We start from the raw sequence: 15,411 nt of genomic DNA on the forward strand, positions 1-15,411 counted from the left end.
GAACTACACACTATATTCTTACGCCATACATTATACAGCATATTTGATTGTCTAATACCAGGAATTTTGTATAGTAGTAACTAGGGCTGTACAAAGTTTCGGTTGAGACTAAGACAATATTTAGCAAGACCAATGCCCAAGACTGGGACAAGTCCAAGTCAATACAGAAAACATCTCAAGACCTAATGTGATTCCTCCAGCCCTAGTAGTAACATCTGACATCAAATATTCACATGTATTACTTAAAAACATTTGAGAAAGTACCATATGGCAGAACATTCACCACAGAAACAGATGGCAATTTAAAACCCTAAAAGTTCATAAACCTTCACTTGGTCAAATATGCCTCTTTGTGTCTCAAATATGGCTTGGAGAGACAGATACATTTACACTTATAGCATGTGGCTCAAATGTATCTCAGACCTGCACTGTATTTAAATGATATGTGGATCATTTTCATCCAGATATTACTCAAGGTCACAGGTAAACCTTTTGTGAGATTTCAGTATCTAGATCTCGATTTATTGAACCGTAGCCCAACCTGTCAAAATATACCATAACAGCCAGAATTACTGTATTTTGTTGATCACTAACATTAGCTAAGACAGCAGTCGGGTTCTAGGACTAAACATTTCTGGGTTCCGGATCGTCCTTTAATCTCAAGCCTGGTTGTTTCAAACATGTGCCAATTATTTAGTGACCTCACAAATTCAGCTTATAGCTATACATATATGGGGGGACATTTCAATTTAATAAGTAAGGAGTAGGCTACTCTTACTGTACGGTTAATGTTACCTGCAATTGATTATTTTCCCATTTTATTCCTCATATATCATAGGACACTGGTTATCATTTTTAATTTATTAATCAATTATGTGCTGCTTTTTATCCATCCATAGTTACACATAACGCCGTGGAACATCTGCGAGTTAGTTCCTGTTATTAAGTATGTTATAAATAAACATATAAACAGTCATTCTCTCACTAGCCTCTCTGTTATCTCTCTCTGTTCAAGTTAATAATACCAACAAAAAAAAATTTAAGATCTCAGCTTGTCATGTTCTTAAATTACTGAAGACATCTTACTGAGTTGTAGAAACAAGCTTAGACACTCGAAACTCCTTCCTTTAATGTTAAATAACCATCTGCATGCAGAAACCTTCAGCATATCAACAATATGTTTTTATTTAAATAATAATCTACATGTTTTTAATCTATTTATTAGCCTGGGATTATGTTAATCTAGATGTATTAAATCCAGCGCACTCATATGCTATAAACTGGATTTAGCTGCACTATTGTCAAAGCTGCTGCTCTAGAAAATTAATCAACACCTTCTGACCAATCAGAATCGAGAATTCATCAGATATAAATGTGTGTTAAAGGAATCTAATCAAAATCAAAGGAGTTAAAAAAAAACAAACCCACACACATCTTGAATGCATGTACATGCTGCAGTTCAATGACGGAGGCTACAACAAAACAATCAGGTGTAAACGGAACCAGGTGTAAAGACAACACGTGACCCGACCTGACCCGGCCCGGATGTTGTAACTGTTACACCCTTTCTTTTGTAAGTGGGGTGTGTCCTAAATGAATGCCATTTGGAACCGTACCTCGTTAAACCCGATATTCGCCGGTTATCCTGCTCTTCAACTCGGCTCGTGAGGGCGCAACCGCCGTGGTCGCGCGGCAACAACAAAGCGCACGAGTAATTAACGGACGAACCCCGCCCATTAGCAGGTTTATGTTTATATTTAAAAAAAAAAAAAGAAAAAAAAAAAAAAAGAAATAAAAATAAGGAAAGTCTCCAACAGTCAGCATGGCAACATCTCAAACCGCATGACAGTACGAACGATGAGTTATTACACAACAATCATCTAACTACAGTTAGATAACTAAACAGACGAGTCTGTAACGCGGAACTGTAAAACACGGGTTTATAAAAACCCTCATCTACGATTTAATCTAATTCACTGACACAATAGTGTCAGCTAATAAAAACGGTCATTTAAATGTTATTTTCGTCTCTGGAGCGGACCTTTCTCCCGAAACCTTTCACAGATGCGATTTTCAACTGATTTTTTTTTTTCATTTCTACTTCTTCTCTCACTTTCTTCTGTCAAAATGGCTGCGTCCCAAACCGCATCTCTACCGTACTACATAGCCTCAAACAGCCTAGAATTCCCACTGATTTAGCACCGTGTGTAGGGAAGCATCATCGTGTCGCCTACTGTTTACCCAAATATTCATCTCATTCAGTCTCATTCATCACAGACTGTTATTTTAGGCATGTCCTCTTTTTTAACTATCATTTTATTATTATGATTATTTTGTTAGTAGGCTATAATAATAATTTCTTATAGCTAATAATAAAAATAATAATAATAATAATAATAATAATAATAATAATAATAACCTATCTATCTATCCGTCTATCTAGATAGATATATGTAGCCTAGTCATAATATTATAAAGTATTATCGACATTAATATTGTCTCCAAAATATTATTCTTATTCTTATTTCCTCTACATCTTCTTCTTCCTCTTATTATTATTATTATTATTATTATTATTATTATTATTATTATTATTGGTGGTGGTGGTGGTATTGCTGCTCTACATAAATGAGGAATTTTTTGTTTTTTAGCCTTCCTTCTTTTTATTAAACCTATTATTTAATTATTAAGAGATTAAGGAGGAATAACAACAACCATAATAATAATAATAATAATAATAATAATAATAATAATAATAATAATAATGGAATTTACTGCTTACTTTTGTCGTTTTCTTAAGGGAAGACTTAGCCTACTTTAGCCCATGTATTTTGTCTTTCTTTACCCCCCCCGTGTGTGTGTGTGTGTGTGTGTGTGTGTGTGTGTGTGTGTGTGTGTGCGCGCGCGCGTGTAGAGCTGTGGTCGATAGCAGCTCCTCTAAACGCGACTCTTACATCGAAATGTAATTGCAGTCATTTTGCAGAGTCTTTGTGCACATTTGCCTTTTCCGTGTCGCAATTACAAGCAATTTCGGCGAATCTTTTTAGTGGAACAAAAAGAATGGGATGTGAGGGGGGGGGGGGGGGGGGGGAGAGAGAGAGAGAGAGAGAGAGAGAGAGATATGAAATGGAGTTTTGGTGTTTGGCAGTGGTTGGGTGGGTGGAGAGGTGGAGAGGTTCGCGGTTAGCTTTTTAGCCGCCTGCTAAAGCGTTTGCAGGTGGTCCTGAGCGCGCGCGCAGGGGGTCTGTTAGAGAAAAGAGCTGCTTAAATCAGCCATGTTATCATCATGACCTCCCACTGAGACTGCAGCCGAGGACAAACCGGTGGACAAAATACCACACATTTAAGTCTTTTATCAAGTTAATATAGGCTTACCTTATCCGCGCCTTTGGCATTTTAGCTATAAATATTTAAATATGTAGAATATTATAGTCTACATTGGGTCCCCAGATGGCTGAAATTATATGATTTTTTTTTGTTGTTGTTATTGTTTTCTTTCTCTTTCTTTGAAAATAAATACAGCATTTTTATTTCACAATCTAATAGCTCTTTTTTTCCATTGTTGTTAAAGCATGTTAAATCATGTGTCTCTAAAATGTACATGTGGGAAAAATACAGCATGTTTTAATGAAAATAAAACGGAATTATTTCTAAGAAACGAAAGAAAATAAACGAAATACTTAAAAAAAAATAAACATATTTAGAAAAAAATAAGATCCATTTATTTATTTTACATAAATAAATATAATGTGAGAATACTGTATTATGAGAAGCCTATAGTGTTATCCTTTAGTGACGTGCTTGCGTTATTGTTGTTATAGCGACCAAATTGCGCGTAAAATCCTGAGCTTGTACAGTATTATGGGATATGCGGGCGTGTATAGGATATAAGCTACGGATGTGTATAGTGCTCAGCGAACGGATGCGATTAGCCGAGACTCCTAATGATGTGGTTTGCAAATAAAGGTCGGCATTTCAATCATTGCCAGCTGAAACGCTGGAGGAATATGTGACATGCTTACAATGTGCGGTAATAAGGCCATAAATAGGCTGACTGTACATTGGTGGAAATTCCTATGGCTGCGGAATTTAGACTGAAACGTTTCAGAAGAAGAAGAAGAAGAAGAAGAAGAAGAAGAAGAAGAAACCTTTATTTGTCACATATAGCTTACATTACAGCACAGTACCTGGTAGTTCTTCTAAATAAAAATAAATACATATATTATCTATCTATCTATCTATCTATCTATCTATCTATCTATCTATCTAGGCCTATATAATATTCATGTTTAAAGGGTGTGGGATGTTGAAGGTTAAATTAGGGTGTGTATGAAGAAAACCCATGCAAAGGGGATGGAAACCCCCCCATCAAAGGGGATGAGTTATACTTCACATTGAATTTATATCAATATGAACTGAGATTTTTATTTTAAAATTAGTATATTCTGGAGCTATTTTTTACTAACTAACTAACTAACTAACTAACTAACTAACTAACTAAATATATATCTTGTAAATGGAATTAGATTCACAACTTACTTTGAATGGAGGTTTGTAATGTAAACTTCCCCCCAAAAATGCCCACATGTTGCCTATTTTGTAAACTCTGGGGACTTTACACTGTAAATCAAATTGCATCAGCTGGACATGTGGTTTCTATCATAAAGGACAAAGGGGGTTCCCATACAGGTTCCCATACACACGTAAGTTTAAGACCAATAGAGCAATTGCTATAGAAGAACATTTTATGGTTTTCTAGAGCACATTTTTTTTAAATCGATGATTTCCTGAACCATCATTGTTGGTGCTTTGGTGCTACAATGGCGTGAATAATCATTTCCAACAACACTCAAGCTTCATGAAATGTCTCTTCAGTTGGTGGTGGAACCAACAATCAAGGTGCGGTTGAGATCCAAAAATGGTCCTTCTTTGACATCGCATGAAGGAACTGTTCTGGTGCACACTCTCAGAAATAAAAGTAATGAAAGTTCCTTGTGGCTTGGGTGAGACTATCAAGGGTACATCTTATGTACCTTTAGTACTATTATACCTGGGAAAGTGCACATGGTCCAATTATAAACATACTCATAGGTATAATGATTTATACTAAAGATACAAAAGATGTGCCCTTGATGTTCCCACATTAGCAACAAGGAACAGTACCGACTGGTACCCTTATTTCTGAGAGAGTAGCCTGCCATTAACTTGAAATGTGTCCTGGAGTGTTACCTTAGTACTGGTCTTTGCAATACTGATATCAGTGAAGGCTGTCGAATACAAATTAAACTTTTAATGTTTTATTGAGTGCTGTGATTACTGGAATCCTTGATTAAATGTGACAGAGGCGACACAGCTATTAAGGCTTTCGCCAGTGTATTGGTGTTGCCAGCTGTTAGGACAAATAACTGTATGTGTATTGTTTTTTTAACTGGGATATCATCTGGAACACTATCTTTACACCCTTAAATAATTCAGGCCATTAGTAATTGACAAAATTATGCCACACAGAACTGACAGCACTGCACACGTGGTCCCAAGTAACTTCAATTGAATTCAGTTCAATTTTATTTGTATAGTTTCGCAATAGACATCACAAATCAGCTTTATGGAAATATATACATTCCATATATACATTTTAAAATGTATAAATGTATCCCTACTGAGCAAACGAGAGGCTGCGCTTGGTTGCAAGGGAAAACTTCCTGAGACGACACGACCCAAGGAAGAAACCTTGAGAGGAACCAGGCGCAAAAGGGAACCCATCCTCCCTTTTGATGATGGGAAATTATTTATCTTCTACTGTATACTGTATAGTCAAAAAGTGCTAAGTGTGCTAACGGGAATTTATGAGTTTATGACTAACTCCTCTTCTTGCCTTGCCAGATTAAAAAGCACTGAAAACTATGACCTGCCTCTCTTCATTGTTTCTGAAAGGTCAGTAGGTTATTAGCGACATTTTTTATCTTGTTTTTCTGTCATGCGTATGCTATTCAGATCAATTCACACACACACACACACACACACACACACACACACACACACACACACACACAAATAAGATTCTCACGACTGGTGTGACGGCCTCATCCTTACACATTCTCATCTTCAGTTCAGCAGCTTATTTACATAATGTAACCATGACTGCTCATTGGTCACGTGGTACAGGGTTTACGATGTGAAATGATTGTTGTCATATTGGTATCTCCAGGTGTGTGAATCTTGAAGCACACACACACACACACACACACACACAAACAGTTTTAATTGCACTATGGCACTTTATACATATTGTGCATCATCTATCCTATTCCTAGAAAAAAAGGCTGAGTTTCAAGTAACGAAATTTTAGACGACCGCGTGTCCCCCATACCAAAAATAATCCAAGGCTGAGTCGGAGCTGGAAGCGCAAGGCTTTTTGGGAGAATAATGTTTCCGAGGCGGTTATGCTTGAGGCGGTTTTATGCTCTCTCTCTCTCTCTCTCTCTCTCTCTCTCTATTTTACTTTGCTTCAGTGCCGCTCATAAAACGTCTGGGAGAGGCGCGCAATGACTCCAGAAAGTCTGTAGTGGGAAGAGCCGTGTAGCCGCACACGGAACGCCCTCCCCGCCCCGTTTCTCCGCCGCGTGCCAAAAGACGCACCCGCACACCGCCCCGCGTGCTGCTTTCTCCAAACGCATGCTTCCACGCATACTTGAGCCGCATACTAGCGCACTAAATAGTAGCAATAGTGCGCCTTGGCGCTCACATAGCCTACAGTAGGCCGCTATGTCTACATTTGCATAGCCCATAACCGCATAATCCAGATCTCAGCATTACAACAGGTTACTATTATTTTTACATATTTATACAATAGTATGCGTTTATTATTATTATTATTATTATTATTATTATTATTATTATTATTACATAGTCAGCATGCTCTATCAACCGTGTAAGGGTTACATCCGAGATTTCGTACTAGTACTTTCATGCTTATGATTTGCACTGGAAGACACGCACATGGCGGCTGTTAAATACACGTTGCTACTGGACCGGAGGTGTGCGGTTTGAAACAGTCCAGCCGTTTCCTCTCAGCGCCCTCAAGGCGTCGTTTCTCTTTCCACTTCTGTCTATACAAACAAGGACAATAAATCCTTCAATAAAACTACCTATACTCTCAAAAATAAATGTACTAAACTTTAACTACGTTTTTCTTGTTGAACCATCAAGGGCACGTTTTGTACAGGCTGCCTTTAATATCCATCTGTTACCTGGAAACCTTTAAAAGTAATTTAAGATACATAAGCTTATTAAAAGCTAATTAGAGCTAATTAGAGGTACATCACACAGGCCTACACTTTCATACACTCAAAAAGTCTTTTCATTTTTATGGAGTGTTAAGTGGTAACCTGAAAGGTAGCCTACATCTTTTGTTCCTTTACATGGTAATGTGAAGGCACTGTACCTATAAAACGATTTAAGGTACATAACTGGACCCTAAGGACCACTCCTGTATCGATTAACTATCAAGTGTAGGTAAAAGTTACGTACTAAAGGTAGAAAATATGCATCCTTGATGCAGCCCAGGACATTTTGGAAGCTGTATTTCTGGGAGTGTATATTTGGCTTAAAATGGTACTAAATAAATAAATAAATAAATAAATACATTGTGAAGTGTATTATTATAGCTACGGACGTCTTTAAACGTTATTTAAAGGCTCATAGGGATAGTTAAGGGTTATTAGCTTGGAATAGGAAATCACTCTGTCACATTTGACATTTTCTAAGAGTGTACTGTACTTGAGATGGGGGTTTTTTTTTCAGGGGTTCTCAAGGAAATTCCTAGGTATTGTATAAATACAGTCCCATTATGAAAATATGTACTTCAGGCCCCTTGATGGTCCTCTTCACCTATAGGGGCACTGAGTTATCATTGACACAATTCTTGGTCTCTTAGAGTTTTTTGTTTTTTAAACAGTAGGGATTGCTAACCATCAGTAAAACACGCCACCAGTTACTCCGCGGTTTATTTGTATTTCAGTGCAGCCACGTTGTAAAGTTAGTGAGACACAGTTCTAGGTCGACATCAAAATGCAGGTTTTCTTTGTTTGTTTTTTTATTGTGAGTACAAGTTGTATAAACAGCATGATAGATTACTCTGTAGGCCTAATATAGTCTGATAGGAAAATGTACAATGCACGCAATAAAAGGCTACCCGTTTCTTTTTTTTTTTATTTACTTGGCATGTGATTGGTCCCACTGTCCTGTGACTGCAAACAAAACAAATAAATAAATAGAAAAATAATTTAATGTTCGTCGATTTGTTGCACGTTCTGCGCAGAGCTCGAGCGCGCCACGGAAATCCACAAAGTAAATAAAAACCATCAGAATTCAAATTGCATGTCGGAGTTTGTGTTTTTTTCTCTCTCTCCGTGCTTTTATGTGCACTACAAGTTCATTGTCTTGTAACAGGTGCATCTGATTCCCAAGTTTGTGGCTAGAAAATGGCACCAGCGCTCATGGCAGAGTTGTGATGGGGTTGCGAGAGCGCGCTTGGCTGTAAATGCGCGGTCGTGGATGAGTACCATGGATAGTTGGACAAATACGATGGTGCAGTGGTGTTGGGGGGACCAGCGGCCTGCTCTGTGTTAGAGTCCCCGTCTCCTGCAGCTTGTTGATTCGGGGGGAAATCCCAGGCGGTGTGCGGGGGAGGAGACGCAGGAGGAGAGTCACCTGAGCCCACGTGCTGCTCCGGCGGAATCTCCCCATTTTTCCACAACTTTTTGAACTTGGACCGCCGGTTCTGAAACCAGATCTTCACCTGCGTGGTGTAAGAGCAATGCAAAACATAAGAGATCACACTTTTGAGAATGGGGGTTCCTAGTGCTAAAATGAAAATGTGCAAGATTGCTGACCTGGGTCTGGGTGAGGCCCAGAGAGGCTGCGAGCTCTGCGCGCTCCGGTAGCGCCAAGTACTGTGTCTTCTGGAAGCGGCGTTGAAGAGCAGCCAGCTGGAAGCTCGAGTAGATGGTTCGTGGTTTCCGGACTTTCTTTGGCTTGCCGTTCACCATGCGCACCTCCGGCTCGCTCTCGTCTTTCTCTAACCCACATACACACACATAAAACTTTGATTAACATGCTGCATACATAACCAGAATATGCATAGATGTAGAAGTTGGAAAAATTCTGCGAGTTAGATAAAGTGGGCAAAGTTTCTCAAGCCATGCGTACCACAATGTTTCCAACCTCTACATTTATTCCAAAAGTCTACACTGCAATTACTACCCAAAGTGTGGATATTTTTCTCCAGTGAGAAACGTCTCAGACTTTATTTCTGCTATAATTTCTTGGCAAAGTTGAAATTTTTGACACAGAACAATTTCTTCCTTTCTTTATTCAGTGAGGCTAAAAACTTTTGACTCCCTGCTTTTATTTATTTCTCCAAGTCTTTATTTTTCCTCTCTGTAAATTCTTGTATGGACAACTTTCTTAAGAAACATGACTTTCCTCTTGTTTTCCCCTACTGACACTGAGATTAGACCATTTTGGTTTCTCTGCTATTTGTTTATTTCTCTCTTCATTTTCTCCTCAAAAATTTAGGAATGGTTTCTTGAAGAAAACGTTTCATCACTCGTGCAAATTCACACATACAAATGATTTTCACTAGGCTGATTGTGTCTGAATGAGCATTACGAAGCACGGAGGCGCACCAGATCTTTACCTGGCTCTGTAGGCGTGGGTGATGAAGAACCGGGTCCATAGGCGCCATAAGCGCCGTATGAAGTGCCGAAGCCCATGTCGTAGGGTTTGGGGCTGTAGGGTCCGCCGCTCACTCCTCCATGGGAGTACGAGTAGGAGGCGAGTTGCGCGTAAGCCGCCGTTCCTGCGCAGTTTGCGCTCTGAGGGACGCTGTAGAAACTGCTATCGGTGACGGTGGACACCGGCAGTGTGGGTGAGTCCTGAGACTTGTGCACGGCGCTGAAGTTGCTGGAGGTAAGATGTGTTGTGTGCATATCCGAACCAAGGCTATCCAGAACCGCGGTCATCTCTCTCCTTTCCTTCTAGTAATTACCTTCGTAGTAATTAAAGCAGTAATCGGAACGAACTGACAATACTTCCGTTTAGGTATGTGACTAGGATCCGATGTCTTTTGGAACTTGATGTTTAATGATAGATGTTTGACCCGGTAGAGGCAGTGCTTCTCAGGAGTCCCTGCTGAAGTCTCAATACACTGCTGGTGATGCATTGGTGCTCCGAGTCCCTGTGTTCGAGGTAGTGGTGGGTGGAGTCAATCTAGTGGGTGGGCACATCATGCGGGGCGTCATGTGAGGAACCAATGGATGGATGGATGGATGGATAGAGGGATAGGCATTCGGTGAAGCGCAGATTAATTCCCAATAACTTAATATTTGTTTTATTGCATGACTATTTCATTCAGAGAAATGAATTACAATTAGAACACTTTCATTTCTGACAGAGTTACAGCTTTAATAATAGTAACTATACAACTGGCACAACTTTCACCATTCACCCTACTTAGCTCTGGGTTTGGATGGGGGAACTTCCAGTTTGCATCTTTCCCCAGCTCCATACCTGACATCCTATCTGTGTTTCAAATCGGGTGACGAAGCTTAACTGTTCCACAAAAAACTAGTGCCCTATGTTTCACATGTTTCTTGAAAGGTTCTTCAATGCCTTTATAAATACACACACACACACACACACACACACACACACACACACACACACACACACACATTCTAGAGGTCAGAGTAAGTTGCGTGTAGCAGTACAAACTGTACAACTGAGCAACAATTTTGTTGGATGACAACATAGTACATCAAAAATAGCAGCCCAAACATAGCAAAGGCCAAGAGCAAAAACCTGTCATAAATGCCACAAGCCACATTTTTTAAGGCAGGTGGTTTATACATATTTAAATTTGAAAAAAAAAAAAAAAAAAAAAAAAAAAAAAAAACTGTACATATATATATATATACTGTTTTCTATTATACATTTTCTGCCTGAATCTTATGGTTTTAATGGTTTATAGGAGTCCAGTCATTTTTCATTAATACAGTTTAGGGTATCACTCATTCTTTCATTCAGTAACTGCTTTATCCTGGTCAGGGTGGCGATTGAACTGGAGCCTATCCTGGGAACACTGGGGGTGAGGTGGGAATACACCCTGGATGAGATGCCAGTCTATTGCAGGGTCATTTATCGTAGCCAGTCCACCTACCAGCATGTTTTTGGGACGTGGGAGGAAACCAGAGAACCCCAAGGAAATTCACACTTACAAAAAAAAAACATCTGAAAGCCCCCTCACACATAGTAACCAAAGCTCATGATTGAACCGGGGAGCTGTGAGGCAACAAGGTTACCTGCTCTTTCACTGTTTTGCACTTTAGGGTATTGTTGTTATTATTATTAGTAGTAGTAGAATTAATATTAGTCTTAGTGTGTGTTATTAAATACAGGGAAAAGTGTCAATTGTTTTGGCACTGTCACTACAGATATGATGGAGAGGAAGTATTGAGTATTCTTTTAATGGTGCATTGGGTAGTTTGGTCTAGATGTTTTTGTTTGTTTGTTTGTTTGTTTGTTTGTTTGTTTGTTTGTTATAAATATTGTTTTCTTTTTAGTATCCTGCTTTTCATTCCTTTCCTTTCCTCAAGTGCAGGGTCATTACAGTTGCGAACATCATAGAGGTCCAGGTCTATTAAGTCACCATTAAACCAAAGCTTATTACCAAAATGTCATCATCAGAGACCAGCAGACTCGTCTAAGAAACCGTTTAAATCACATGTAATTCCATTAAGGCACTCCAGACTGTGATATTAACCATTAATACAAAATACTACCAGTATCTGTTAACAAATGTTTATGGTTATGTTTCGCATGATAATGATCTCCTTCTGTAGAGGAAAGTCTAAATGTCTACCTAGTTCCTATGTAAGTGGAGGACATTAGGCATAATGATTTCTACACCTCAGAGCCATTTGGGCTTCAGCTACTCTCTGATAGTATTTGGTCATTATCAAACACGACTCGCCACCTACCGGTCAAGGTGTGCACTGCACCCTGTTTGGACTGCGCATGCGCACTGCTTGAACGCAGACGGCGCCACACAGTCGCCTCAGCCTCCTCAGGTGAGCAAAACAGCAATTTACCTCCGGTAAACACCGGGGGATAAAAAAAAAAAAAAGAAGAAGCTCGTAGGCCACCTGATGCCCTGTCGCGCCAAACGCCCCCCCTAAAACACTCCAACAAGTGGCAATTTTCTCTGAGTCTCCAGTCAGCGCCACTGAGGTCGAGTCTAATTTCAGGATACTCAGCCGAGCAGGCTTGGCTCTTGGCTGCCGAAAATGCCAGCGTTACAGTTTGAAGGAGATTTCTCCTTGAGCCTTGTAATACTCTCTTAGGACAGCAAGTCTTGTTGGGTTTATTCTAGCTCCATGACACAGCCTGTTTTCCCCCTCCCTCACTGTATAGCCTTCTCATGCTAACAAGTATACCAGTGATACATCCCGCCATTTTAAATCACACAGTGTACATGAATTGAAATAACATGACGATGAAAAACAGGGTCAGGGAGCCTTAAATAACATTAACAAGATAATGAAGAACATCTATCAAGAGTTGTTCGATGATGCCATGACACCGATCACTTGAAGTATGAAATAAATAACATTGATTATCTTGTTTCAGTGGCACCTCACAATGGGTGGGATATGAAGCAGCACGTGAACAGCCAGTTCTCGAAGTTGATGTGTTTGTAGCTGGGAAAATGGGCAAGTGTAAAGATCTGTGCGACTTTGACAAGGGTTATATTGTGGGTCCTGGCATTCACGTGGATGTTACTTTGACACGTATCACGTACCTAAACATCGATTCAGACCAAATACACCCCTTCATATTCCCTAACGTCAGTGGCCTCTTTCAGCAGGACACGTCGTACAAAATGTTCAGGAACAGTTTGAGGAACATGACAAAGAGTTCAAGGTGTTGACTCGGCCTCCAAATTCCCCAGATCTCAATCCAATCGAGCATCTGTAGGATGTGCTGGACAAACAAGTCTGATCCATGAAGGCCCCACCTCGCACTTATGGGACTTAAAGGATCTGCTGCTAACGTCTTGGTGCCAGATACCACAGCACATCTTCAGAGGTCTTGTGGAGTCCATGTCTCGACGGGTCAGGAGCTGTTTTGGTGGCACGAGGGGGACTGACACAATATTAGGCAGGTGATTTTAATGTTATGGCTGATTGGTCCAGTGCGACTGCCATAACCATGACTCCTTAGAAAGCCTGCTAAAATTATAGACCATAAGTATGAATGGTAAGTGGTAAAAGTAACAAAAAAAAAAAAAAGTATATATATATATTTAAAAAACAAAATTACTTGCCATTAGAGTAACAAATTAAAATAAAAAAACAATATTTAAAACAACAACAACAACAAAAAAGTATTTAAAAAGCAGCTTGGAAAACAGGCCGAATAATATATTTGATTTAAAATAATCTCATATCAAGAAATATTAGAACTTGAATATGATTTCAACTGCTGAAATCACTGGAATAAATCTTTACACTTTCAACATCTAATAATTTTTTACTATCAACTGCTCTTACCGGTCACAGCCTCAAGAAGTTGTGGCTGATTTTTGTACTTTTGAAGAAGAACAAAATGTTCTTCTTCTTGGTTTTGTGTATCCTACTATACAGTACTACCTCTACATCTATACACTCACCGAGCATTTTATTAGGAACACTGTACTAATACTGGGTATGTTCTCCATTTGCTCTCAAAACAACCTCAATTCTTCCTGCCATGCACAAAATGTTGGGAACATTCCCTTGAGTTTCTGGTCCATGTTGACTTGACAGCATCACATAATTCCTGCAGATTTTTCAGGTGCACGTTCATGCTGCAAATCTTCAAAGGTGTTCTCTTGGATTCAGGTCCGGTGACTGGGAAGGCCACTGAAGAACACTGAACTTGTCATGTTCATGCTGGAAGTAGCCATTAGAAGTTGGGTAAATTGTGGCCATGAAGGGATGTACATGGTCAGCAACAATACTCAAGTATGCAGGTTGGGTCCATGGATTCATGGTGTTCGCACCAAAGTCTGACCCTACCATCTGTCTGCCTCAGAAATTGAAATTCATCAGACCAGGCTACATTTTTCCAGTCTTCAACTATCCAGTTTTGGTGAGTCTGTGCCCAGTGCAGCCTCAGCTTTCTGTTCTTGGCTGACAGGAGCGAAACCCGACTTGGACTTCTGCTGTTGTAGCCCATCCTCTCAAGGTTCAACGTGTTGTGCATTCTGAGATGCTTTTCTGCTCACCACAATTGTACACAGTGGTTATCTGAGTTACTGTAGCTCAAACCAGTCTGGCCATTGACCTCTCTCATCAACAAGGTGTTTCCGTCCACAGAACTGCTGCTCGCTGGATGTTTTTTCGTTATTGCGCCATTCTGGGTGAACTTTAGAGACTGATGTGTGTGAAATTCCAGATCAGCAGTTATAGAAATACCAAATCAGTCTGTTTGACATCGTTAATCATGCCACGGTCAAAATACCTGTGATCACATTTCCCCAATTCTGATGGTTAACGTGAACATGACCTTGCATGATTTTATACATTGCACTGCTGCCACATGTTTGGCTGATTAGATAATTGCACGAATGAGTAGGTATACCAGGATTCCTAATAAAATGCTCAGTGAGTGTAAATATCAGTATCACCTATAAAAAAAATCTTGTTACCTAGTTTGGTCATGATACCTAATGAGTGACACTATGAAAAGTCAAAGGCTCTAAATTGTTTAATCAAAAACAGGAGGAACCTAACACAATAATCTCAAATAACAAAACAAGAAAGTAATAACATATTTAAAATGCATGTTACAGTATTGTGGTAGCTAGCCTATCTGTAACCATTTAAATGTGCAATATTTATTTGAAACATACAGGGACATAAAGACAGAAATGATGAAATGTCAGCATGTATATGGGAGTGTGCATGTTATTTACATTATTGTATAAGAAGCCTTAGTGATAGCTAGTTAGATACGATTATTTTAATGTAGTGAGCTAGGAAATCATGAGTTTTCAGGGAGTTTTCATTTGTAACTTGATTATTTGAGGGCAGCTGAAATGACATTTTTTTTTGGAAGATTTGTATCGTTAGAATTATATTTTGTTCCACAGCTTGTATATGTAAAATTTTAAACTAAAAAATAAAACTTTTAAAATATGCTTTTTAAAATTAGTCATTTAACATAAAACAATGAAGACCCCAAAATGGGAAAGTCATATTTAATCCCAACCAAAAATGTCCTATGTGCAACAACATTTACGCTTGCAAAGTGGAAGCACAGTATTTCAAATGAAAACACATTAGACATAAAGCAAACCAATGAGAA

General features: G+C 39.2%; 1 protein-coding gene across 1 annotated transcript; it reads right to left on the reverse strand.

Moving 5' to 3' along the window:
* Positions 1 to 7,990: 7,990 nt before the first annotated feature.
* Positions 7,991 to 10,594, reverse strand: dlx2b (distal-less homeobox 2b). The gene is made up of 3 exons (XM_017457440.3): positions 9,701 to 10,594; positions 8,895 to 9,079; positions 7,991 to 8,800 (listed from the first exon to the last, which is right to left on the reverse strand). Exons 1-3 carry the CDS (start codon positions 10,023 to 10,025, stop codon positions 8,477 to 8,479), a joined length of 834 nt encoding a protein of 277 aa, XP_017312929.1. The 5' UTR covers positions 10,026 to 10,594; the 3' UTR covers positions 7,991 to 8,476.
* Positions 10,595 to 15,411: the final 4,817 nt, after the last annotated feature.

The sequence above is a fragment of the Ictalurus punctatus genome, chromosome 26 (genome assembly GCF_001660625.3).
Source record: "Ictalurus punctatus breed USDA103 chromosome 26, Coco_2.0, whole genome shotgun sequence".
Lineage (NCBI taxonomy): Eukaryota > Metazoa > Chordata > Actinopteri > Siluriformes > Ictaluridae > Ictalurus > Ictalurus punctatus.

Bases quoted from the DNA above. Each gene is read 5' to 3' on its own strand.
- dlx2b (XM_017457440.3), bottom strand. From the start codon at position 10,025: ATGACCGCGGTTCTGGATAGCCTTGGTTCGGATATGCACACAACACAT. The intron at 9,080-9,700 runs GTAAAGATCTGG...TATGTGGGTTAG, and splicing joins ACCCACGCCTACAGAGCCAG to AGAAAGACGAGAGCGAGCCG. The intron at 8,801-8,894 runs GTCAGCAATCTT...TACACCACGCAG, and splicing joins TGGGCCTCACCCAGACCCAG to GTGAAGATCTGGTTTCAGAA.